The 25,966-nt window shown below is 36.8% G+C and overlaps 1 protein-coding gene across 2 annotated transcripts; it reads left to right on the top strand.

Annotated features, from left to right (window-relative positions):
* The first annotated feature begins 719 nt into the window (after positions 1-719).
* Positions 720-20,895, top strand: FAS2 (Transducin/WD40 repeat-like superfamily protein). Of its 2 annotated transcripts, none has more exons than XM_088966233.1 (12): positions 720-972; positions 1,540-1,651; positions 6,782-6,808; positions 6,970-7,042; positions 7,127-7,230; positions 7,312-7,526; positions 7,615-7,711; positions 9,405-9,477; positions 15,380-15,468; positions 15,557-15,695; positions 15,802-15,899; positions 20,446-20,895. In XM_088966233.1, the coding sequence occupies exons 1-12, from the start codon at positions 859-861 to the stop codon at positions 20,694-20,696; spliced, it is 1,392 nt and encodes a 463-aa protein (XP_088822359.1). In that variant the 5' UTR covers positions 720-858; the 3' UTR covers positions 20,697-20,895. The 2 variants fall into 2 exon arrangements, with proteins under 2 accessions (XP_088822359.1, XP_088822360.1); XM_088966234.1 differs by having other exon boundaries at positions 734-972; positions 7,357-7,526.
* The last annotated feature ends 5,071 nt before the right edge of the window (positions 20,896-25,966 follow it).

Below are 25,966 nucleotides of genomic sequence, written 5' to 3' on the forward strand. Positions count from 1 at the left end.
TATAACAATGTCCAAGCTCCAAGCCTCTACCTCCCAATTTGTTAACTTGGAGAATCAAACAATCAGCCAATTAGACTATGAGACATCAGAGTTCACTCAAATAGTCAAATTGCATGTATGAAAGATTGAGGGAGAGTGAGAAACTGAGAAAGGGAAGATTGAAGAGATTAAGAGAATTGTTGAATTGATGTAATGAGAAAAATGGTGGAGGATAAGGCTATTTATAGGAATTGAAAATAGTTCAGTTGCCCAAAATACCCTAAAAACTAACTATTTTTTAGTTGTTGAAAGGGGTATTTTGGTCATTGTAAAGTTATTTATAACTTTACCAAAAAACCCAAAAACGAGTTTTTATATAGCTATAGGGGGGCATTTATGTCATTTTCTCAACCCCATAAGCAAAATACACAATACCCCCTAATATGCCTGTTTATACTGTTGGGGGGGTATACTGGCCCATGGACCTCGAACCCCCGGCCTAGCATGACACGGACCTTGCTTCACAGTTAGGAGCCTATGAGCCTTCATGCCATGCTGGGCCATGGCCCGGCCCGATTTACACCTCTAAAGAGGAGGATGTCTCAAATATTCTTGTCGTTTAGGGCGCGTTGGATTGACGCGCAATGCATGATCGTTAGAATAGAACCTCCTTTGGGGGCTTTGCTTCACAGTGAGGTGGCACTTACAATTACTTTTTTTTACTCATATATACTGAAGTTAACAAATCAACAATTTGGCATCTGGGCATTTCTTTTCCCGCCAAGGTCAGGGCGCCAAAATCATCCTCCTTTGTTCTCCTCCCTCCGGTCTTTCTTTTTCCTCGGAAACCCTAATTTCTTTGATCTGCAAATCCTACAGATGAAGGGAGGGACCGTTCAGATTAATTGGCATGATGCTAAACCTGTTCTAACCCTAGATTTCCATCCCCAGTCCGGAATTCTCGCAACCGGAGGCGCTGACTATGATATCAAGGTATTATCGATTGTTTGCTGAATCTTTCTCTGTTCATTTTCTTTTCCTTCTTTGGTGAAGCTTAGTTTGATCTATTTCGGGTAATGGGTGGTCTGCAGCACCACAATGGATTCTGCTTGGTTTCTGGAAGAAGATATTCAATCAAATTATAATTTGTTCTGTGATTATTTCTTAGTTGTATTGTTCATTGCAACTTTCAAGTAGGTCTTTCCAATAATATTCGCTAAAGTTTTCATTTTGTTTTCGGAATGGGGCTCTGATTGGTGTTTCGGTGAATGGATACTGGTGCCATGCTTTTTATGCAATGTGCTTCCTGGACAATAGACATCTGTTCTTTACAAAATGAACAAGGATATTGGTTATAGTATCCATGCGACTTTCTATGATGCACTTCTCTTTCTTTTTCTTTAAATTCACGGTATTGTTTGTCGGAAATTGAAACTGGTATTTTGGTGCTTCACTATGTTTCTACTGAATTGGAAATGTCAGCCAATTTTTTGTTTCCCATAGCACTTAAAAGTAGTTTCCTGAACTAACTATAAACGCATTTTACATCCAATTCTTCAGCTTTGGCAAGTGACTTCAGAGCAGGAACAGAAGAAAGCTCCAACAGCTTCCTATCAAAATAGCCTTTCTTACCATACCTCAGCTGTAAATGTTCTCCGATTCTCTCCATCTGGTAAGGACGTGTTTAGTCCCTTGAAAAGAGTTGTTCTTGTTAGGAACATTTTATTAACTTAAAATTGATATGTCATACTGCATCTGGTGTACACATACTTAATGCTCCTCATATTCTCTTTTTGTGCATCTTTTATCGAGCATGCAACATAACAATTATTTTCAAGTTCTGTAGTTTTACTTTTTTTTTTTTTTTTTGTTTTCATGGGAAGTTTGGAATCTGTCTCCATCTGATTGGTTTAATGTAATAATTAAGGAACAAACAGAAGGAAGGCTTCTTGTATCTTTAACCATAATTGCACTAGAGGGTTAGTTTTATGAATATTATCTTACATGCATTTTTGTCATGTCTATGGGATCCTATTGAGTAAATGCTACTTGCTACCTGATCACTGATCGAGATCAAGAGAAGAAACGCCAGACTGTCAAACATAAAACTTTGGAGGCACAGTGTGGATGTCTGTTGTTTATTTGTTTGTGCTAGAGCTATATGTATTTATTTGAGTATGTACTTATAGATTTAAATAAATAATACATAGTGAAACTAAGTTGTAAAATGATAACTAAAAAATATCTTTTATTGAAGGAGATTTAAGTTAAGTAATTAATGGTAGGGAAATTTTTGGTGGATTATGGGATGCATATTTAAGAAATTATTTATAAGTGAAACATTAATGGATAAATTATTGAGTTTTAGATAGTTTAGAAATATTGAAACCTAAATCTTGGGGGAGGAATCATGATGGGGACTTAGCTAACACAGTTAAGTAAAGCCATGTAGGGTGTGCTTTTTTTAAGGAGATCATATTAAATTGTGCACCCTAGTTTTAGGCATCACAAATTTACAACAGCTAGATAGTTAGCTGAAGCGTTCTTATTTCAAGTTCAAGGTATTATACTCTTAGTTTGGAGCACTACACTATTTACATGGATTAGGGTAATAAGAGTCTAAGATAGAGAGACAAATCTGTGTGTGTTTTCTTTTCTTATCAAAAAGAAGTCTACAGTGTTTTTATTTTAAAATTTAAATTCATGATATCATCCTCTTAGTCATGGTTGTCAAGGTGATGCCTAGGCGATAAGGCCCTCATGAAGGGTTGCCTCACTAATTGCCAAGATATTTTTTACATGGTGCTCTTGGATTTGGATACTTTTATGTTCTTAACTTTTTGAAACTATAATAATAAAGTAGATATTGTTAAACTAAATTATTCAGTTTAAGTTAAAATATTAGTTTCTTTTCATTATTTTTCTCAATAGTTACGGTTCAATCAATATGTATATTGTCTTGAATCCACGAAGACTTCAAAACATGAACTGATAAGCATGGAAGAACTCGAAATTTTATCCAATCAACACATTAATTATTAAAAAAAATTTACACATTAATTCTTCTTCTTCTTCTTCTTCTTCTTTTCTCTCATTTATTTTTTTATCTTCTTTTCCTAGGACAAAATAGAGGCTCGACCCCTCTATTTTCTGAATTTCTTTCTTTCTTCCATTTTTTTTCATGAATATACTGATTTCCTATGTTTCAAATGAAGCTTTTACTTTTTTATGAAGATAGACAATTAGTAGTGAAAGGTGATTTCTGCTTGCTATAGAACCTAAGGAATTACCCTAGGATTCATGGCTTTTATTCAAAAAACCCATCACCTAGGTGACTAGGCGACAATTAATAGTGAAATGGGTTTTATTCAAACAAAACCCATCAACAAGCCTCACCTCGATGCCTTGAAAACTATGCCTCTAGGGTCCACTCCTTACTTTGATAATCAGAAACAACGATAGCTTTCCACGTGGAGCAATTAGTTAGCATGGTCACAACGCTTTCTTTTGATCCTCCAATAAAACACGACATGCTTTTAACCCAACATGTTTTTTGATAAATGATAATTTTATCAAATCATGAACAAGTTTGAGATACTCAACCTAACATGTTGAACAATGAGTTCACACAACCACAACACTTTCATGCGACCCTCCAATGACACAAGCATGTTATCAATAAAATGAAAAACCAAATCACTGAATGAGTGCATGCCTTTTTCCTACCCCAAATGGTACAAAAAATAACCCACTAACATATGAAAAAATAGAGACTACCTCTAAGGTCTACTACCTTACTGTGACAATCAAGAAATGCCAATGTAGTCTAATATGTGTTGTGATGTGTCCACATGGTCACAATACTTTCTTGTGACTTTCTATTAAAACATTAAGATGCTATCAATCAAAAGAAAAACCAAATCACCCAGTGAGTGCATGTCTAGGTGATTTGATTTTGATGAGTTCATGTGGTCATAATACTTTCTTGTGACTGTCTAACAAGTTATGAACATGCTTATCATCAAATTTAAAACCAAATCACCTTGTAAGTGCATACCTAGGTGATTTGGTTTCGATTAGTCAATATGGTTACAACTCTCTTTTGCTATCCTCCAATAAAATATAGCCATTTTATCAACCAAATGAAAGACAACATTACCCAGTGAGTGCATGCATGTTAATGCTATCCTAAGATATACATGAACTACTCACTTTCATGTGATTAAAATAGAGATTACCTCTAGATCTCTAGGATCCACTAGCTTGCTAGGACTATCAAGAAATGTGAAGGTAGCCTAATATGTAGAGTGATGAGTTCACATAATTATAAAACTTTCTTGTGACCTCTAAAAAACCCGGATATGCTATAGGTCAAAGGATAAACCAAATCACTCAGTGAGGCATGCCTGAGTTATTTGGTATTCACAAGTTCACATAGCCGCAACAATTTCTTGCAACCATCCAATAAGACACAAGCATCCTGCTCTCCATCAATGAAATACCAAATAACCCAATGAAGACATGTCTGCTATTGCTACACCAAATAATACAAGAACAACATACTATTTGTATAAAATAGAGGCTACCTCTAGGATATACCACCTAACTATGACAATCAGGTAATACCAAAGTAGCTTAACATGTAGAGTTACACCTAGGTGAGGTGTTCATAGAGGGTTGACTTGCTTATTTTTTTTGATAGGTGGTTGACTTGCTACCAAGATATTTTTTATACAGTGTTTTTGGATACTCTTATATTATTAATTTTCTGTGATTATAATAAATAAAACAGACATTATTAAACTAGATTATTCAGTTTGAGTTAAAATACTGCTTTCTTTTTATTATTTTTCTTATTTGTTAGGGTTGAATCAAAACCTGAACTGATAAGCATTGGAAGAACTCGATATTTTGTCCAATCAACACATATTGATTTTCTGAAATTTCTTTTCTTTCTTCCATTTTTTCATGAATATGTTGATCTTCTATGTTTTGAATCAAGTTTATACATTTTTTCTGAAGATTATGGGCAATTAATGGTGAAAGATGGTTGTTGCTTGTTATGGAACCTCAAGGAATTACTCTAGGGTACATGGTTTTTATTAAAAAAATTCTCATCACCTAGGTGACACCTTGGCACTTTCCTAGGAAACTAAGTGACAAGGCACCTCCTATTGCCTGGCTTTGCCTTGACACCTTGAAAACTATGCTCTTAGTGTGGAAGCACTATTAAGACAAAAAGACATATCTGTGCCCTTATATATAATGAGTTTTGTAAGCATCTGCTATTAAATCATGAAATCATGTAATGATTCAAAAATTTCCTACCCTTTGTTTCTGTTTGGCCTTGGATTAATTGCATAATGTTTTTCATCTTTTTTTCCTTTTTGCTAAGTAATCACCAAAATTCAATAGAAGCAAGAACATACATAAAAAATCAAGGGGATATTCTGAACACAAACTATAAATGGATAATGGACTAAGAACAAGTCAGGCCTTATACATGCTCACAAGAAATACATAATGGACAGAATAGGAATACTGATCTATCCTTTTCCCCTTTTTTATCTGTCTTTTTTTTGTTCAATTTCCATCTCCAGTCCACTGTCCACCCTTCTTCCAATGTCTTACCATCATTGCTTGTCCATCTCATTGGATTTTGTTTCATTCTTGGGTTCATGCAAAAAGCAACCCAAGGCACCACAATGGTGACTGCGCATTCTAGCCCAAATCCAATATTTTCCAATTTTACTTTCAGAGATCACATCTTATGCTACAACTTTTTGCTGCATGATTCTTCTCACCTGATGAAGTTGTCAGGTGTTGCTTTATCTGATCTATCCTTTTCCCCTTTTTTATCTGTCTTTTTTTTTTTTTCAATTTCCATCTCCAGTCCACTGTCCACCCTTCTTCCAATGTCTTACCATCATTGCTTGTCCATCTCATTAGATTTTGTTTCATTCTTGGGTTCATGCAAAAAGCAACCCAAGTCACCACAATGGTGACTGCGCATTCGAGCCCAAATCCAATATTTTCCAAATTTACTTTCAGAGATCACATCTTATGCCTACAACTTTTTTCTGCATGATTCTTCTCACCTGATGAAGTTGTCAGGTGTTGCTCTTCATCATTCTTATGCCAGTGATTGCATGGACGTGCTTTGGTCACTGTCACTGATCACTGACATTATGTATAGAACTTGTATTGTTTATTTGTCTTGGTATTTTGATGGACTCTAACAAAATTCTGAAAGAGAAAATTACATGGCTGAAGGCTATTGGGTGCAGCTAGTTGATCCAGTGGCACTGTTTACAGAAAATGTGTGCTTTAATTTGGCAAGATGTTAGCATTCTTCTTTTTAATTGTAACTTTTAATTGATTGGAAGAAAACCCCTGGTGGCTGTGAAATGTTTTTTGTAACGTATACAGAAATTTTTTCTGTACTATGTAGAGTGATCATGCTGCTATTCCAGCTTAGCCTCAAACAAAGAAAACAAAGTACAGCAGTTATCAACGTTTTATGCTAAATTGACAATATCAATAGGGTTATTGGGCTTTAGCATGGACATAATGCTTAAATGCTCACAGGGATTGAGATTATCATGCTTGCCTCAGGGTTTGAGAATTAATATGCAATGCACATTGGATCTTGGGCTTAAGATCAGGCTGTTTACTTTCATTAGTTTGTTGTCTGGTAACAATTGAAAGGGCAGATTTGAAGATTATTTTGATACTCGGATGATTTCTATTTTGTATTCTAATTTTTTGGCACTGAATAATTTCCATCCTTCACGTTATGCAGGAGAACAACTTGCATCTGGGTCTGATGGTATGATTCTTTCCTCCTTCATGCAAGAGAACATCAAGTGTTTTTCCCAATTTAAGTGTTATCCCTCTCAAATAGTTGCCATTATTATTAAATGCATGGCTTGAGCAGGAATTTTTTGTTAATATGTTTTAGCTGTTGCTAATGGGTTTCCCTAATTGTAGGAGGTGAGTTGATGATATGGAAATTACACTCCACTGAAGCTGGTCAAACATGGAAAATGTACAAGACTTTATCGTAAGAGTTCCATCTGGATTCTCATTAAGCTTCAAATTTTATCCTGGACTAGTTCTTATGCTTTATTGGAATTTTTTGGGTCAGATTTCACCGCAAGGATGTCCTGGACCTGCAGTGGTCTACTGATGGTGCATTCCTAATTTCTGGGTCTGTTGATAATTCCTGCATCATATGGGATACAAATAAAGGTAGAAAATACGTGGCTGTAACCTTTTATTCAGTAAAAGTTAAATATTTATACAGTTTTGTGTTATTTTTCTAAATTCCAGGTTCTGTTCATCAAATTTTGGATGCTCATTTGCATTATGTTCAAGGTGTTGCTTGGGATCCATTGGGCCATTATGTTGCTTCACTTAGTTCAGACAGAACCTGTCGGATTTATATGAATAGGCCTCAGAATAAAACAAAAGCCTTTGACAAGATGAATTTCGTTTGTCAGCATGTAATTGTCAAAGCAGAACAGCAACTTCCAGATGATTCCAAGGTTAGAAAATTGTTTTATAATCTTTGAATTTAATACAATAAAAATATATCTTTGAAATAATAAAATCTACATTTGTCTTGAGATACAGTTGACCAAAAACCATCTATTTCATGATGAGACATTACCATCTTTCTTCCGACGATTGTCCTGGTCGCCCGATGGATCTTTTCTACTGGTACCAGCAGGTGTGGACTTAACTACGTAGCTATCGTTCTTTACTGTATATAAATATAGATATTCAGAATTTTTAAGTATAAGCTTTATAGTTTCCTGAGGTGAACTATATAAGAAAAAAGGGCCATTGCCCAAATTAGTCCTTGCTATCAAGTGTCTAGAGGGCGGTGGACTGGATATGGACCTTACTTCTGAATTTTCTTGCATGTAGTGGCCACTCTCAGACTCTGATTGGTGTTCTCATGTTTGCAGCCTGTATTTTACCATAGCACCAAGTGATGGCCCCTTGAGTTGGATTTGTGTTTTCTTCTTTGCCTGCTTCATGATAATGTTTTACAACGTTTTCTGTTTTGTCTTATGTTTTTATTGATCAGTAGTTTTCTCTTATGTTCATGTATTAATATGTTGATTTTCCTTGACTATTCTCTTAGACAATGGGTATTTGTTGGTTGCAATGATATAATTCATGATGGACAAGTTGTGAGTCTTTACTTGTTTCAGAGTTAAGAATCTAATGTTGGTGGATGTTTAATGGCTTAGGCTCAGAAACCTCCTGTTGGCCATTGTGAGTAAAATTACAATGGGATTTTACATGTTGAGTCTGGTTTTAAGACATGTTATCTGGATTCCAATATTGGCCAATATAATGGCTCATTCAGATCCTGTATATAAAATATACAAAAATTTCATACCTACTGGTTTTAAGACATGTTATCTGGATTCCAATATTGGCCAATATAATGGCTCATTCAGATCCTGTATATAAAATATACAAAAATTTCATACCTTGGTAGTCATGTTCCTTGAAAGTGTCCACTCAAAATCCCTGCCGTTGCCAATCCGTCATCTAGAGATCATTGAGTGATATGGAAAAGCAATGGAATTAGGCTATGTCCAGACTGTTAAACATCAGTTTATTTATCATTTCTTTTTACCAAACACATCAGTTTATCGTTTGAATTAAAAAAAAGTACTGACAATTACCTGCTAACCATTAACTACTAATGTGATGTGAGAAGCTGGTTTTATGTAGCCCAATCATTCTTTTAGGAATCTGATTCCCCCTTTCTTCCTGTGGAAAAATCAACCTCAATTTTGGTGGCTGTTCCTTGGGATATACATGGAGCTTTCAGAGGAGATGATGGAGGAACTACTTTGATTTTCTCTGTTCCTGTTCAGACAGGGGTCTTGATTAGAGAAGAGATATTTGTGCTATTAGATGGTATGCGATTGATATATTTTTCGGAGGCTTTAGATCCTTGCCTTTAAGAGTGAATATCTTGTTCAGATGGATCAGTAGCTAGAGTAGGTTTGAGCATGTTATGTTGGAGGCAGATTTCCTGGATAGCAGCCACAGTATTTTTTTTCTTGTTATTTGTAGAATAATTGACAGCTTTGCTTCTATCCTTTTGGAGGATGAGCTGCTTGCATGCTTACTGTTCCTTTGATATTTTATAAATATTTATTCATATGGATTAAAACCAATTAATATCTTTGCTAGGTATGTCTATTTAGAGATAAATATGTGTTTCTCAAGGGAGCAATCATACGTAAACTTAACGATTTCTCCTGTATTTCCTCTATCTGTGCATTCTTTCAGTTTTAGTGTGCTATGTTTTAGATGGGCCTATATTCTCTTGTAATATAAATCCTAGACATATAATGTAGCTGGTAACAATTATGTCTACATATTTCCTCTTTCAGGATCCTACAAATTCACACCTACATCAGACTCGGTAAATACTGCCTATATATTTTCAAGGAAGGATCTTTCAAGGCAAGTGACTTATCCTTTACTAGTGTTGCCCCTTGATGTTTTCTTGAAAGGATCCTTGCTCAGTCAAACCCCTGAGAAAGAAAACAATCCACTATAAGTATAAATGTTTGTTATGTTAATTAGAGGTATATTGAATCATGTTGTGCTGAATGCCAACCTACTATATATCTCTGACCTTGGTTTTTGCTTAAAAAAGTGAAGATTTTAGTGAAGGCCTTATGAACTTAGAGGCATTCTGGTTTGATAAACATGACAGGTTGTGTCTGGAAAATAAAAACAATTAGTGCATACTGTTGGAATAATGTTAGAATAACTTAGTTGCAGTTGTTAGGGCCTGTTTGTCTAATTAAAGTGTTTTTTTAATTTCGTTTTTTATTTCTGTTATGTCTGTTATTGTACTCAGGGGCACAAGGGTCTTTTCCTTTGTTATTTCTGTCGCCCTATATATATTAAATAAACACTGGCGCTGCCAATACTGTTGCATTGCAAACTCTCTCTTTTCTCTTCTCTTCTCTCCTCTTCCACCTATCTCTGGCTGGCTACACTGCCAAGATGGTATCAGAGCAGGAATACTGATTAAAAGATAGCAGACCGATCAACCCTATTGTTGAGAGAAGATCGATCAACCCTACTGATTAGTGGAACAGGCTAGCAGAAAGGAAATCTGATTCTGGACTATAGAGTAGCTACGACTGGTACAATTCTTCCTCTATTTTTCTCCTCTTTACTCTCCTTGATCATGGGCCGAGTGAAAACCCTATGAATCTGGGGCGGTTGAATGCTATCAAACCTGTGTAACCCTAGTTGTCTTGGATGGTGTGATCCTGTTGATGTGTTAAGACAACTGTAGGTCAATGCTGACTTGTCTTCTCAATGGTTTGAGTTGACTATAAGCAAGAAGGATCTCTCCTGCTGATTAGTGGCTGTTAGCCATTCTAGAATTCTGATAGGCAGGTCTGAAACTGCCGATTATTACCTCAGTTTTGTCCAGAATTTGGTACGGTTTGTGCACAATCTGGTTGGTAAACCCTAGTGTGTGGGTGTGAACTGAGTGGAGCATTGCTTTGTGGAGTAAGGAGGGGTCCTAAATCTGGTGTGTGGGATTGAGTAACTGCTTGATCATGTCGACTGAGAATTCTGTTACTTCAAAAATCTCAGGGAGCCACAATGGAGTGAGTGGGGGAATGGATATGAGCTTTTCCATGGCTGTCATTCTCTTTGATGGTCTGAATTACCTTGAGTGGTCTAGGGGGATAAAACTCTACATCACTGCTAGGGGGCGAATAGGATACATCAATGGGAGAGTAAAGGAACCGAAGTATGGAAGTGCTGAGCATGATAGGTGGGACCAAGAGAACAGTATGGTGATGTCTTGGCTCTTGGTTTCAATGCTGCCACAAGTAAGGAAGACCTTTATGTGGGCTGAAACTGCTTGTGAGATATGGGAACAAGAAAAGTCCACTTATTCAGAACAGAGACACTATGCCAAGATATATCAACTACAAGTATAATCTTCTACTTGCAAACAGGGGGAGAGGAGTCTCTCGATGTACTATTTTGATTTGACATCAATATGGAAAGAACTTGATCACTATCAGAATGTGAATTGGAAGTGTGATGAAGATGCAAAAGCCTATAAGTCACTTGTATCACAACAACGTGTGTTTGCCTTTCTCCTAGGGCTAAATCAGTCATATGAGTCCATCAGGGTACAGATCTTGGGTAGCAGAGACTTGCCATCAGTCTAGGAGGTGTATGCCTTGGTGCAGTCAGAAGAAAGCAGAAGTGTGATGAATGGTGTAGAAGGGGAGTCAGTTGCCCTAGCGGTCCGGGGAAATTTAGATACAAATGTCGGAGGTGGTTTTAAAAGGGGTGACACTCAGAAAAAAATAGAAGATAAAAGCAAGCTTTGGTGCACTCACTGCCAGAAGACACGACACACTAAAGATACATGCTGGGATCTCCATGGAAAACCTAAAAGGGCACAGGATTTGGGTAAGAAGTCAGCATCGGATCAAGGCAAGAAACCAGGCCAGCAGAATCAAAGAAGGTATAACTCAGCTAATCTGGCATCGACAGAGACTAGTCCTTCCGTAACTCAGGAGAGACATCCCGGTTCTGACCCTAAAGAAGATATTATCAATTCCTTCCGTGAACATTTGGAATTGTATGGTAGGACTCTCCGCCAGGTGGATTCTGGGCTTACTCCTACCTCATTTGCATCTACATCAGGTAATGCCACATCCTTCCATGTCTCATCTCATACTATTGATTCACCTTGGATTATTGACTACGGAGTCTCAAATCACATGATCGGTAAGTCAAATTTGTTCCAGACATATAACCTTCTCTCTGGGAGAGATAAGGTAAGACTGGCTGATGGTTCCTTTTCTACCATAGCTGGCCGAGGCACCATATCTCTCCCACTTGGCCTTACTCTACCAAATGTCCTGCATGTTCCGAAATTACCTATTAATTTGTTGTCAATTAGTAGCATTACTCACACTTTGAACTGCTCAGTCAGCTATTTTCCGTCTTCATGTGTGTTTCAGGATTTGACCTCGGGGAAGACGATTGGTAGAGGAAGCATGGTGGATGGTCTCTACGTGTTGGAGAATAATGCTGGTCTAGTGGCGACTGAGTCCACAAGTTCGGCGAGTGAGAGTCAGGCCTATTTATGGCATAGTCGTTTAGGTCATATTTCTTTTGAGTCGTTAAAAGCTATGTTCCCAAAGATTTTTGAGTCCTTGTCAGTGAGTCAATTACAGTGTCAAACTTGTCAGTTGAGTAAGCATTGTAGAAGCTCTTTACCTTTAAGAAATAAAAGATCTGAATTTTCATTTCATATTGTTTATTCTGATGTTTGGGGCCCTGTTACTCTACCTATTGCGGTTGGCTATAAGTATTTTGTTACGTTGATTGATGATTATTCTTGATACACTTGGGTTTATCTTATGCGATTTCGAGATGAAGTGCCACAAATTGTGAAAGATTTCCAACGCATGGTGTTCACTCAGTTCCAAACGGAAATTCATATTTTCCAGTCGGACAATGCAAAGGAATATTTCCATAGTGATCTCACGAAGTTCTTTGCTTCAAGTGGGTCACTTCAGCGAAGCTCTTGTGCCAGGACACCCCAACAAAATGGTGTGGTTGAACGAAAAAATCGTCATCTACTCGAAGTTGCTCGTGGCTTGCTGATTCATATGAATGTGTCGAAACAGTTCTGGATGGATGCAGTATTGTGTGCGACATATATAATCAATCGCATGCCCTCTCGGCTACTAGAGTATAAGGCCCCACATCAGCTCCTGTTCCCTACAGCCCTGCTGTCCACCATTCCGATGCGTGTCTTTGGGTGTCGTTGTTTTGTCCACAATCTATCACCTACTTGTGGTAAACTTGACCCTTGGGCTATTCCTTGTGTTTTTCTTGGTTACCCCTCATCTCAAAAGGGGTATCGTTGCTATGATCCCATTGCCCGTAAGTACTATGTTTCCATTGATGTCTCATTCTTTGAGAGTCAACCGTTCTTCTCGGTTTCTCCTCAGGGGGAGAGTAGGGTTGAGGAGAAACAGGCGACGGTTTAGATTCAACTACCTCCTTTACCCGATCCTCCTCCGTTCCAGGTTTTCCATCGTCGTCATAAGAGCTAGTAGAGTTCAAGAGCCGTGAAGCTAGACACTGCAACCAACATCATTGGATTCACCCGAGGCAAATCCGTCTCATCAGCCAGGTACACTTGCTCCCATTGCTCCTTTAAATGTTGATTCACATGTCCCCAATGATCTTAATATTCCTATTGGTAAGAGAAAGGGTGTTAGATCTTGTACCACTAATCATCCTATCTCTAACTTTGTGTCCTATGAGCATGTTTCACCCTTGTACCGTGCCTTCCTCTCCTCTGTGGACAGTGTTCCCATCCCTAAGACCGTGGCAGAAGCTTTGTCAAAACCTGAATGGACAGATGCAATGCAGGAAGAAATTGATGCCTTACATAAAAATGGTACGTGGGAGTTGGTAGATCTTCCTGAGGGGAAGGAACCGGTGGGGTGCAAGTGGGTGTTCACAGTGAAACATAAAGCTGATGGAACTATTGAAAGGTACAAGGTTAGACTGGTAGCAAGAGGCTTCACATAGGTATATGGAATGGACTATGCAGAGACTTTTGCCCCTGTAGCGAAGATGAACTTTGTCCGGATTCTCCTTTCCTTGGCAGCAAATCTTGACTGGGATCTTCACCAATTGGACATCAAGAATGCCTTCTTGAATGGTGACTTGGAAGAGGAGGTATACATGACCCAACCCCTAGGGTTCTGTGCCAGAGGTAGTGAACAAAAGGTGTGCAAGTTGAAAAAGTCCCTATATGGATTGAAACAATCACCTCGGGCTTGGTTTAGTAAGTTCCATGTAGCAGTCCAACAAATGGGATTCAAACAATGCCAATCAAATCATACCTTGTTTGTAAAAAGAGGTGAAGGTAAAATTGCAGCTCTTATTGTGTATGTGGATGACATAGTGATCATAGGAGATTGGGAGGCTGAAATCCAGAGACTAAAAAAATTCTTAGCCACTAAATTTGAGGTGAAGGATCTAGGCTCCTTACGATACTTCCTTGGAATTGAAGTTGCCCGCTCTCACAAGGGCATCTTTATTTCCCAACGGAAGTATGTACTAGATCTACTAGAAGATACAAGCAAGTTGGGGGTAAAACCATCCGATTCACCTGTTGAACCTAATCACCATCTGGGAGACAGTCAGGGAGAGTTTTTGAAAGTTGTAAAGATGTTCCAGAGACTTGTGGGGAGATTTTTGTATTTGTCTATGACCAGGCCTAATATTGCCTATGCAGTGGGTGTCCTTAGTCAATTCATGCACAGCCCGATGACAACTCACTTTGAAGCTGCAGAGAGGATCTTGAGATATTTCAAGAAGTTTCTTGGGACTGGTTTGTTGTTCCAGAAACACAGTCACTTAAAAGTGGAAGTGTATACTGATGCAGATTGGGCACGAGCAGTCAATGACTGAAAGTCCACCAGTGGTTATTGTGCCTTTGTAAGAGGAAACCTTGTCACATGGAGAAGCAAAAAACAAAGTGTGGTGGCTAGATCCAGTGCTGAAGCAGAATATAGAGCGATGGCTCATGGGGTTGCGGAAATCATGTGGATAAGAAATCTATTAGGTGAACTGGGTTTTGCAGTAAACAATCATACTTCACTCTACTGTGACAATAAAGCAGCCATCAATATTGCTGCTAATCCATTTCTGCATGATAGGACGAAACACATTGAAGTGGACAAACATTTTATCAGAGAGAAACTTGAAAGTGGAGAAGTGTGCATACCATATGTCAACTCGAAAGAGCAACTTGCAGATATCTTCACCAAAGGTCTTCATCATGTGCGGCACAAAGATTTGTGTGACAAGTTGGGCATGATTGACATCTATGCTCCAACTTGAGGGGGAGTGTTGGAATAATGTTAGAATAACTTAGTTGCAGTTGTTAGGGCCTGTTTGTCTAATTAAAGTGTTTTTTTATTTCATTTTTTATTTCTGTTATGTCTGTCATTGTACTCAGGGGCACAAGGGTCTTTTCCCTTGTTATTTATGTCGCCCTATATATATTAAATAAACACTGGCGCCGCCAGTACTGTTGCATTGCAAACTCTCTCTTTTCTCTTCTCTTCTCTTCTCTCCTCTTCCACCTATCTCTAGCCGGCTACACTGCCAAGACATACCAATAAAATTATTTCCTAACTATTGAGAATTTAATTGCAATAGATTCACCTTGTTTCCTTTCTTGTAGCTGAAAAAAGGAAAACAGGGAAGAGAATATGTAAAGCCAGGATTAAGTTCTTTGTATCCTATTAATTAAATGCTTTCACATCTCTCCCTTGTGCAGGCCTGCTCTACAACTCCCTGGTGCCAGCAAACCTATTGTGGCAGTAAGATTTTGCCCTGTTGTTTTTCGCCTGCGGGGGTCCAACTCAGGTAGCTTTGCTGTCTGAACTCCATTCCTCCATCATTGTAATTGCTCCATGATTTACTTTGTTATTAAACAATCTGGTTACTTGAGCAGCTGGGTTCTTCAAGCTTCCATATCGATTGATTTTTGCGGTGGCCACTTTAAACTCTCTATACATCTATGATACAGAGAGTGTTCCTCCAATAGCAATATTGGCTGGTCTTCACTATGCAGCCATAACAGATATTGCATGGTAAGGTCAAATTGAAGTTTCCACTGCTTGCTTCTAACGCACACCTTCCTTTTTACGACATTTCCCTTCTTAGTTCTGATTGGATATCTTTGTCTGCTGTTGCAAGGTCTTCTAATGCCAAATATCTAGCATTGTCCTCTCAAGATGGTTATTGTACCCTTATAGAATTTGAAAACGATGAATTGGGAATTCCAGTTCTACCAGGTTCGTTTTGTTCTTGTTTTGCACAACCAATGTAAGGTCCAACTGTACATATCTGACAACAAACTTTGGTTTCTATTTGTATTTGTGAATCAGATTAGGAGATGAGGAATGCAAAAAATAAAATTCAGTCTAAATTTCTTACTGGAAAAAACACAGAATTATACACAAGTTCAGATTTTTAACTGGTTGTATAATATAATCTAATAGCTATTTATGTATGGTCCCAGCTGGGTCTTAATCCAGTGCATGGGTTCACAAGGCTACAGGCTGCTCTTTGGATTTTTGGTCCACAATCCACCTGCAATATGGATTTCTAAGAGAATATATCCTGCTTAGATAGGTTCATGAATGCAATCATTTTTCTTAAGACTTGTTTTGTTTGTTGCTCTCTAGCATTATGTTATATAGGTTTGTTTAAGAAGACTAACACGTGAATTTGAGTTTGATAAGGGAAGGACTAGAATAATAGAAGTTTCTGCACCTTTTTTTTTTAAGATAAAAATGAAATTTCATTAAAAGAAAGGAAAAAAGATTACAAAGTAGAAGGTAATAAGGCATCACCCGCATACAAAGACCAAAACAACCTTCTAGGGAACACTACTCAAAGAATCATCCAAATTACATAATTGCATCCCCAAAGTATTTTCTAGATTATCACCCAGATCTTCTCTAGAAACTTGTTTAAATTCTGGAGAGACTAAAGCTCAGTCTGCAACCGAGTTGCTGACAGATGCCACAATCTTATCTAGGTTCCAATATTTGTTCTCAAAAATTCTTCTTTTCCTTTCAGTCCGAATACTCCAGCAAATTTTGAAACAGAATGTAACTCCACAACAACCTTGCTTTCTTACTTCCTCTTAGCTGGCAGGAAGAAAAAATTTCTGCAGTGGATGCAGGCTGAAAATTTGGGAATCCAAATAGAGAGGTGAAAGTCTTCCACAGAAATCCAGCAACCTTGCATGAGAGGGGAAGGTGAACAACAGTTTCTTCCTTTTCTTTGCAAAGAAAGCACAAGTTGCTGATTCCTCTGGATTTCAGATGATCCACAGTCAAAATACTGTCCATTGCCACAAGCCAAGCAAATGCTTCAACCCTTGGGGAACTGGATTTCTCCAAATACCATCTATCTGATTTGACTCTGTATCATCCCTGATCATAGCCATGTAATATAATCCTAAAATGCTCTGTCTTCACTTTTCTTGTTAAAGGAAAATATGCCTGGATAACTTGCACTTAGCTTTGATGTCATTGTCTTGAAGGATTTATTCGTTCATTGATAATGTGCCTTCATAAAATAGGGAAACACAACAATCTGTTGAGAGGCAAGTCCTTTCCATCTTTCCATTATGCATAGTTCCTTATCTCCTAATTCAATCTAATAATTAGTTCCTGATGCCAGATTATTCTTTCTGCCTAAAACAAGCCTCTTTGATTTTTATCCACTTGCACTAATTCTAATTTACCTGACATGACCCTTGTTAGTCCTTTTCAAGAGGTTGGATAAAAAAAATCATCCCCATCAACTTCTCGTTTAATTTTTGAAAAATTCCAGCTTTTAGTCTTCAAGTTCAATTTGAACCGGAAGCTTTAGGAAAAGAAATACAAGACAAAAGACATGAACCCAAATCCTACACATAAAAAATAGGAAAGTAAAACCTACTACATGGACAGCTATGGGGCCTTGTGAAAATCCAGCTTAACCAGACGATTCCTGACTAGGCTACCCATAGCATAGGAGCAGAACATAGAAAGTGCTACATGCAATCTGTATGTAGGGATGGCAATGGGGCGGGGAACCCCCTCTCCATCCCCACCCCGTGGCTAAAATCCTGCACCCGTCCCTGCCCTGTCCCTAGTATTGGGGTAAAGATTCAATCCGCATCCCCGTCCCCATCAGGGATGGGGAATCCTCGACATGTACCCGCCCTGTGAATGAATGCGAGGAATAGCCCTAGCATTAGGTGGACCAGCAAATGAGTTTGAGGGTGATAAAGCTGGAGATCCATTTTGGGTGATGCGTTTGATTGGTTATCCTGGTGCTTCTGATGCCAAATGCCCAAAAATGCCAGAAAATGACATCGAATGTGGAGATCACACTATCCGCTCCTGATATTCCTGCACTTCAGTTTAGAGAGTATTGAGAAACACAATCAAAGAATGACGGAAGACTGGGAAGTCTGCTGCTACAGTGGTGGTGGCACCCAGTGGTCGGCGGACGAACGGAGAGCAAGAAAGGAAGAAACAGAGAATGAGAGAAAACAGTAGGGCTTAGAGAATAGGGAAACAGGCAGCAGCTTTGTATTCGAGACTCTTAGACTCCTAACCTAATAACCTACGTAATACCTTATAGGGTATATATATAAAGGTATATCTGTAATTTACAACTGGGGTCGGGGTGGGTTTGGGGATTTATATTCCGACCCCATCCCCGCCCTGTCCCCGGTCCGGGGCAAAAAAAATCTCCGAACCCGACCCGTCCCCATGTATGATCGGGGAAAATCTGCCCCGTTTGGGGCGGGTTGGATCAGGGACCTGGTTTTGTGGATAAATTTGCCATCCCTATCTTTATGCCATCAATATGGGAAATCAGTCTGATGTGTTTGGTACTTGGATCAAGATGAAAAGGCATGAACTCGAGGACACGTCTAGGAAAAGTATATTATTAAGCCATTCTATATTTTGAATGCTGTCATGTTATTCCTACAGAACAAGGTCTAAAAGTTTATCTTCATTGTTTACTTGTGTTCTATAGTAAAATTGTATTCATCATATACATTGCCATTTACTTATGTCAAGTTGGCAAGAAATTATATAGAAGATTTCCTCAATAAATCAATGGAATTTGGGATCCAATTCATGGCTGACATGAACATTTAAGCTACAATGCCCTTGCCCTTTGCCTCCATTTGATTTCATTTTGGTATGTTAAGGAGTCATTCTTTTTTTGCCCTTGCCCTTTTCCTCCTATTAGCTTTGTCCAGAGGACCTGCTTCCTCCTGGACATCTAGATCTGCAATCAATTCCAAGCATTTTTTTCCTTTTTTCCTCATCCAACTTTGATCTTTCCTTCTGCCAAAGTTTTAATTTGGCCTTCAGCCATTGCAGTTTTTTGAAGAAAACATGACTGGCTGTGCCTTCAAAGGAGGCTTCAGTCCACCACTGATGAATATTTGACCGCATTTCCTCTGAGTCCAGCCAACAGTGTTAAGCCTGAAAGGAGACGGGGTTTTCCTTAAACCACTTGTTTCTAACAGAATTGGAATATGATCCAAGACAGTCCTTGGAAGAGCTTCCTGCTTTTGAGTTGGGGAAAGTGTCTTCCCACTCCGGAGAAATCAAGAACCCATCTAACCTTACAAGAGAGGGAATTTCTTGATTATTGGTCCAAGTGTATTTTGCTCCGGACGGTGGCAGATTAATTAAATCCCACCTTTGGATAAATTCCTTAAAACACCTTCATGCCTCTATTAACCCTTGTACATCCTTTCTTGTCTTCTGGATTGATAATGGCGTTGAAGTCCCCCCCAATCACCCAGGGTCCTATCCAATCTCTTCTAACACAATTTAATTCTTCCCGAAAAACATCTTTCAGGCTTGAGTCCACTGGCCCATACACTCCAGTTACCACTATCTGTTGGTTGTTTTCTTCCCACAAAAACTTTGCTGAGATAGAAAACATTCCAATCCTCTTATCTAAGAGCTTAAAGACCTTATTATTCCACAATAGGGCTACACCTCCAGCAGTATTTACCGCTGGAATTTCAAGCCAATGAAAGCATTCAAAACCCCAATATCTTCTGACCACTCTAGCAGTCAATTTTAGCAGTTTAGTCTCTTGTTTTAATAGAAAATCAGGTTTTTGGTCTTTTAAGAAACCACTGATTACCAGTCTTCTTCTGCCGGAGCAGAGACCTCTAACATTCCAAGATAAAACTCTGATCCTTTCCATTTATTAATTTTTTGAGTTTTTGTTGTTTCTTCTTGCACTCCCTGCACTATCGTTTAATCCCCAGGCCAGCCTCGGCAATTCCTTTGTCTGTCTCCTATTCTTATTTCCTTTTTCCACTAGGAACCTGTTGTCAATTGCAACTAGAAGTGCTTTCGCTTCCTACACCCCCAAAAATCCCTCAAATCTCAAAAATTGGAAAGAACCCAATTGGAAATTTCATTCTCTTCAACTGCAAGCGGTTCAGGTATCAGCATTGCCTCGTTCCGGTCCAAAGGTGGGAAACCTTCCTTTTCCACGTTGTCATCTTTTGAGGATACGACTATTGCCAGACCAGCCTGTTCTCCCGTACTGAACCCTGAAATTAGAACTCTAGTCTTCTTTTTTCATTGTCTCTGTAAATTAGAACTCTAGATCTTGAACTGGCATTTTTGAAATAGTTGCTTTATAGTTTAATTGTAACATTACCTTCTTTATTTGTGCATAAATTTTTGCACTTTCCATGCTCAAAGTTCAGATTATGTTATAAAGTTAATTAAATGATATTATGTATTATCCTTTTTATCCAGCTCACATTTTTCTTACAATTTAATTCTACAGATTCTTTGAACAACAGTGTCTCCAAATCTATCGCTGAAGCTAAGAATGACATAGAAGAAAACAAGAAACCCATGGCTCAGAAGTTAGAGAATACCATGAACACCACAACAGCCCATGATTTTGTGGCCACAGTTGAAAGAAAAACAGATACAGAAGAAAATGCTGGAAAACAAGCCTCACCAAACTCTACGAGTATATCTGCATCAAGTAAGCCTGCAAAAAGGCGTATCACTCCCATGGCAATTGATTAGTTTTAGTGTAGCTTTCAACAATGTATTTTTTGTGTTAATTCATATTCCATAGCTTAATCTGCATGAGATCAGTTCTCGTGGTTCTTATGCTAATGTGAATCATTATGTAATTCTGTAAATGTTTGCGAAAACAAAAGAAATACTACTTGACATGGATATTTAGAAATTGCAATATAGAGTTTGCCTTTTTATTGATCCATTGATTTATTGTTCAGTAGCCTCGTCTATGGGTCGCATTCAAAAAGTTTCATGGTAATTGATGGAGTGCAATCCGGTCGGTCTTAGTTGTCAACGAATTCGCTTTTAAGCTGGAGCGTCGGAGAGCCTGAAACGGGAAAGATGAGAGAACTTTGGGGGGAACCTGGTGTGATAACTCCGAAGCTCAAGTCAGTAATCTCTCAAAGGCAAAATGTAAACTAGATAGCGCAAAGTTCACATACCTTGTTTGTTGGGGGCAGGGGGCTTTTATAATCACTTCGCACACTCACTCCGAGGCCCTTGTCAGGTCGGGTATGATTACCCTTACGTCTGTCAACTCGGACGTCGTCCTTACTGTTGGGACAGAACCGTCACTGCTTAACCGTCTCTCTAACTAGAGATGGCGGTGTCAGGAGGCAGTGGCAGGTGGTCGTTTAGAGTGCGACTGTCAAGCGTCAGATCCCAAGTCAGTCAGTTGCGGTGCCCTTGGGTACGGACTTCTTCGGTGTCAAGCATAGTGCGGTTTACTTGGTTTTGGTGCCTTGAGGGCGATGTGGAGTGGTGAGTGAGGCGAAGTCTTGAGTTCGGAGGTATGTATAGGGCATGTCAGCTCGGCGAGGTGTATCCCGAACTATTGCACGACAGGCCAGTTCGGCGAGATGTATCCCGAGCTGTTACAAGGTAGGCCAGTTCGGCAAGGGGTATCCTGAACTGTTACAAGGCAGGCCAGTTTGGCAAAGTATGTCTCGAACTGTTGCAAGACAGGCCAGTTTGGCGAAGTATGTCCTGAACTGTTATATGCATGCCAGTTCGGATTACTTTTCTGGTTTGGGGCCAAGGGTGAGTTCGGGCCCCTAATAGGGAGTTCTGACCGCTGGTTTCTCCCCTTAGTGCTCGCACCTTAGGCTTGCTTTTGTGCTGAGTTGTTGCCTTTGCCACGTGTCACATAACTGTGAGGTCAGGCTAAATCTTCCTTCATCAGTAATGGTTTTGCCATTTCATGTTCTTAGATCAACCTACTATTCGATACTTGATAGCATTTCATGGGTCCCAGAATAATCTTTTGAAATACTTGATCGAGTATATCTGCATTGCACGCTGAAATTTTAAATTACAATGACAATTATTATCATCACTATTATTACTATTATTATTATTATTATTATTATTATTATTATTATTATTATTTAATTTTGTATTCTATTTTCATCATAAATAAAATAATTTTTATTTTAACACTTTTTTATTTAATATGATGAATATATAACATTAGAAATATCTCCAAATGTTTTCGAAAAAATTGTATACTTTTCTTTTTTGTGTTTTATCTTTTTTAAATATTTATTATCTAATTATGACATCATCATGAGTTTATTTGAAAAGTTTGATCATTGATCCACCATCTAGATAGGAAAATAGTCTTGCTTTCAGATCAATTTTAAATTATATATTTCATCTACATTATATAAATAATGTTTGTTTTCATACTTAATTTTTATTTGATATAATTAATATTCAATATTAGATACGTGTCCAAATTTTTTAAATTTTTTAAATTTTGATTCCTTGTACCTTTTTTGTTTTTTTAAAAAATTATTATTTTAATATAACATCATTAGTTAATTCATTTGACCCAAACCACTAAGCCACCACCCAAACCAATTATTATTGCATTTTCATTATTGATAAAATTATGTATAATACTTATTTTTGTTCAATATAATGAGTGCATAATATTATAGATGGTCTCAATATTTTATTTTATTTATAAATATATAACATCAAATATGTGCCCAAATTGTTCTAACTTTTTCTTTATTTTGTGATTTTTTTTTATTTTAAAATTTTTATTATTTGATTATGATATCATTTGATTTAATTTCAAGGTTTATTTTAGATTTGTAATTCCATTTTCATCATTAATAAAAATATTTCTTACATTCCATATTTAATTTTATTTAGTATAATGAATATATAATATTAGAGATATGCTCAATTCCTTTTTTGTATTTTTATATATTATTTATTTTGATTTTTATTATTTGATTATGGCATTATTAGTTAACCCATTTGATCCAAATGGTTGAATTGCTTACCCACCACCAGGAGGGAAGAAAATGGTTTTATCTTCAAATTATTTTTCAAAATATTTATTTTTATACTATTAAAATTAATTTTGTGGATTTAATTAATAGAATTTAATGATGAGAAACATATATCTTGAATACAGGATTTAATGAGAGAATATATCCCTTAGATATGAGACTTAATGAGAGAGAAAAGGAAAATGATTTTATTTCCAATTGATTTTAGATTTTATATTCCATTTCCATCAATAATAGAAGTATTTCTTATTTATCATAATTATTTTGTCTAATATGATTAATATATGATATTAAAGATGTTCCCATACTTTTTCTTTAGTTTCTATATTTTTGCATTTTATCAAGTTTTTAATTTTTATTATTTAATTGTGGCAACAATGCAACATAGGTTGGCCTATTTGACCCCAATCTGTTAAATTTCTTACCACTACATAAAAATATTGCTTTTCAAAGTCAATTTCAAAAGTACAAGTTTTTATGTTATTAGAATTGTTTATGTATGGATTTAATTAGTGATATTTAGTAATTAAAAGAAACAAAAATGCCTTAAATATATGGTTATGAATGGAATTTAATGATAGATAATTGAATGCAATGAATAATAGTATTCAAAATACATTTTCTGCTCTAATAATAGATAAGGTCCCTATTTCAAAAAAAGGGGTATTGTAGTCCAAAAAATTCCAGAAATCTTAGACCTTATTTGGGCTAATAGATAAATTACTTATTTTATTATATATATAAGTTGAATTAATAATTATATAAATATATAATTAATCTAAATACATATTATATTTATGAGAATACAGTTCCAAGACAAATCATATGCAATTATCACATATATTCATTACCAAATCAATTCCTTATTATTTTTACTTCTGTATATTAACAAAAAAGTCAACTTAATCTTAAATATGTTTTAAATAATATTTTTATTTTTATAAATAGTAAATTTATTGTAAATTAAAAAATTAATTATTTATTTATAGATCCATTAGAACTTATAATATGCATATCATATGCAAATTCATAAGTTTTAATTACTAAAATAATTATTATGTTTTTAGTATTTTGATATATCATTCATTTAATTAAACATTTATAAAATATTGACATCAATAACTACTCTTTTTATTTTTTTTAGTTGAACATTCATATATAATATTGTTTATTTGGATTACATGTAGCCCTCAAGTTGGAAAAGTATATGTTATTTTACTTATTTATTTGAAAACCATTGAGGCATTGATGACATTAGTGATGGTAATTAACGGGCTTTATTTGATATTTGAAATTTTAAGAAACCACAAGTAACACTATTAATGACATAATTAATGGTGTAACTAATGGATATTTGAATTTGGATTTGAAAAAATTTGGCTTTTGTAAATCAAATACTGACCAATATATCCAATACATACACATGTATTGGGTGATACCAATACAAATATATATATATATATATATATATATATATATATAAGATAGTGTTAGGAAAGAGCTTCAACCAGTCTTGTGTTGCCAAGGCACTATCTACTACACTTGTGTCTCTTATTGGTCATTTTAGATACAAATATGCTATGCCCTATATCAAATGTATATCATGTTGATATTTCAAACCTTATGACAAAATGATAGGTTTGGACCTTAAATTAGGGACTAATAATCTCTATAACAATTTGGGATTGATTGAAGGTGCTAGATAGCTTATTGATAAAGCCTTTGCTTGGTTGTATTAGAGATTTGAGTTTAAATCCCACCTTCACCTTCACCAGGGTTGGGGCAGTTTAGGGAAAACAACGTTGGTATAAAAGAAAGCGTAAATAACACATTGCCGCTTTGTACTTGGGTAGTGTCCAAAGTATTAGGGCTGTTCATAACACGACCCAAACCGACTAATCAGGTCCGTTCCAACCCGAGTTAGTCGGTTTTTCTTTAGTATCAGTCGGTTTCGGGTTACAAAAAACATAAACCGATAGTTCAATTCGGTTTTGGTTTTCATGTATGAAAATCGAAACCAAATCGATCCAAACCGACATATATATATATATATATATATATATATGATATATTTTAGTTTTAATATATATTTGTGAAAATATATATATTTCAGCTTTATTTCAGAAATATACATATTATATATAAAATTTCTGATATACAAAATGCTAGTTTTAATCCATCAAATCATTTTTAATTTTTAGGCATCCAGCCTTTGCTTTGTTAAACTTGAATCCTTTACTGCTCACACTGAGAGAATCATTCACAAAACCGATCCAAACCGACCCAAACTGATTCAAACCGATTAGGTCAATTTTACTTAGTACTGAATCGGTTTCAGTTTCATTTCTAGATAAACCGACCAGGTCAGATCAGTTGGAAAAATGCCGACCCAACCCAACCCGTGAACCACCCTAATAACTAGAATGCAAAGCCTTGTATTAGATATTGTTTTCTATTTATTTGTACTGTTTCCAAACCGAGTCTAAACTATTACACTTTGCCCCCTACTCCATCAATGGGTTGATAGTAAAGGTAGAATTAATAAATTACTCATTTGAGATTTGGTACACTGAAAGAAAAAAAAAACTATGAAAAGGACAAAAATAGTCCTGCTAAATGCATATCTCCTTATGTTTTCAAATCCTTGCCAAAGAAGAAATAAAATACCTGTCAAACACACTGACAGGTAAGCAATTGTGGATTAGTTGGCTGATATTGGCCATGTGCTGGATGGACGACATCTCTCCCCAGTCCCCATGCATTTGAATGCAATAAATAGGCGAACACCGGGTGTCACTACCTTGACTTAGATGAGTTCGCGTTTGTGAACCCGTTGGTTTACTCACAGAACGCGTAAACCCGCCAATGAGAGACGACCACGTCGCTTTGTGCAAAAACGGGCTAATGTTAACTGGCAGGAGGCCGTTAATTGGAGTGTGCGGTTGAACTGACACAAAATGACAAAAT

This window comes from Nelumbo lutea, chromosome 1 (assembly GCF_056320005.1).
Source record: "Nelumbo lutea isolate HS-2025 chromosome 1, American lotus-T2T, whole genome shotgun sequence".
In the NCBI taxonomy this organism is placed as follows: Eukaryota; Viridiplantae; Streptophyta; class Magnoliopsida; order Proteales; family Nelumbonaceae; genus Nelumbo; species Nelumbo lutea.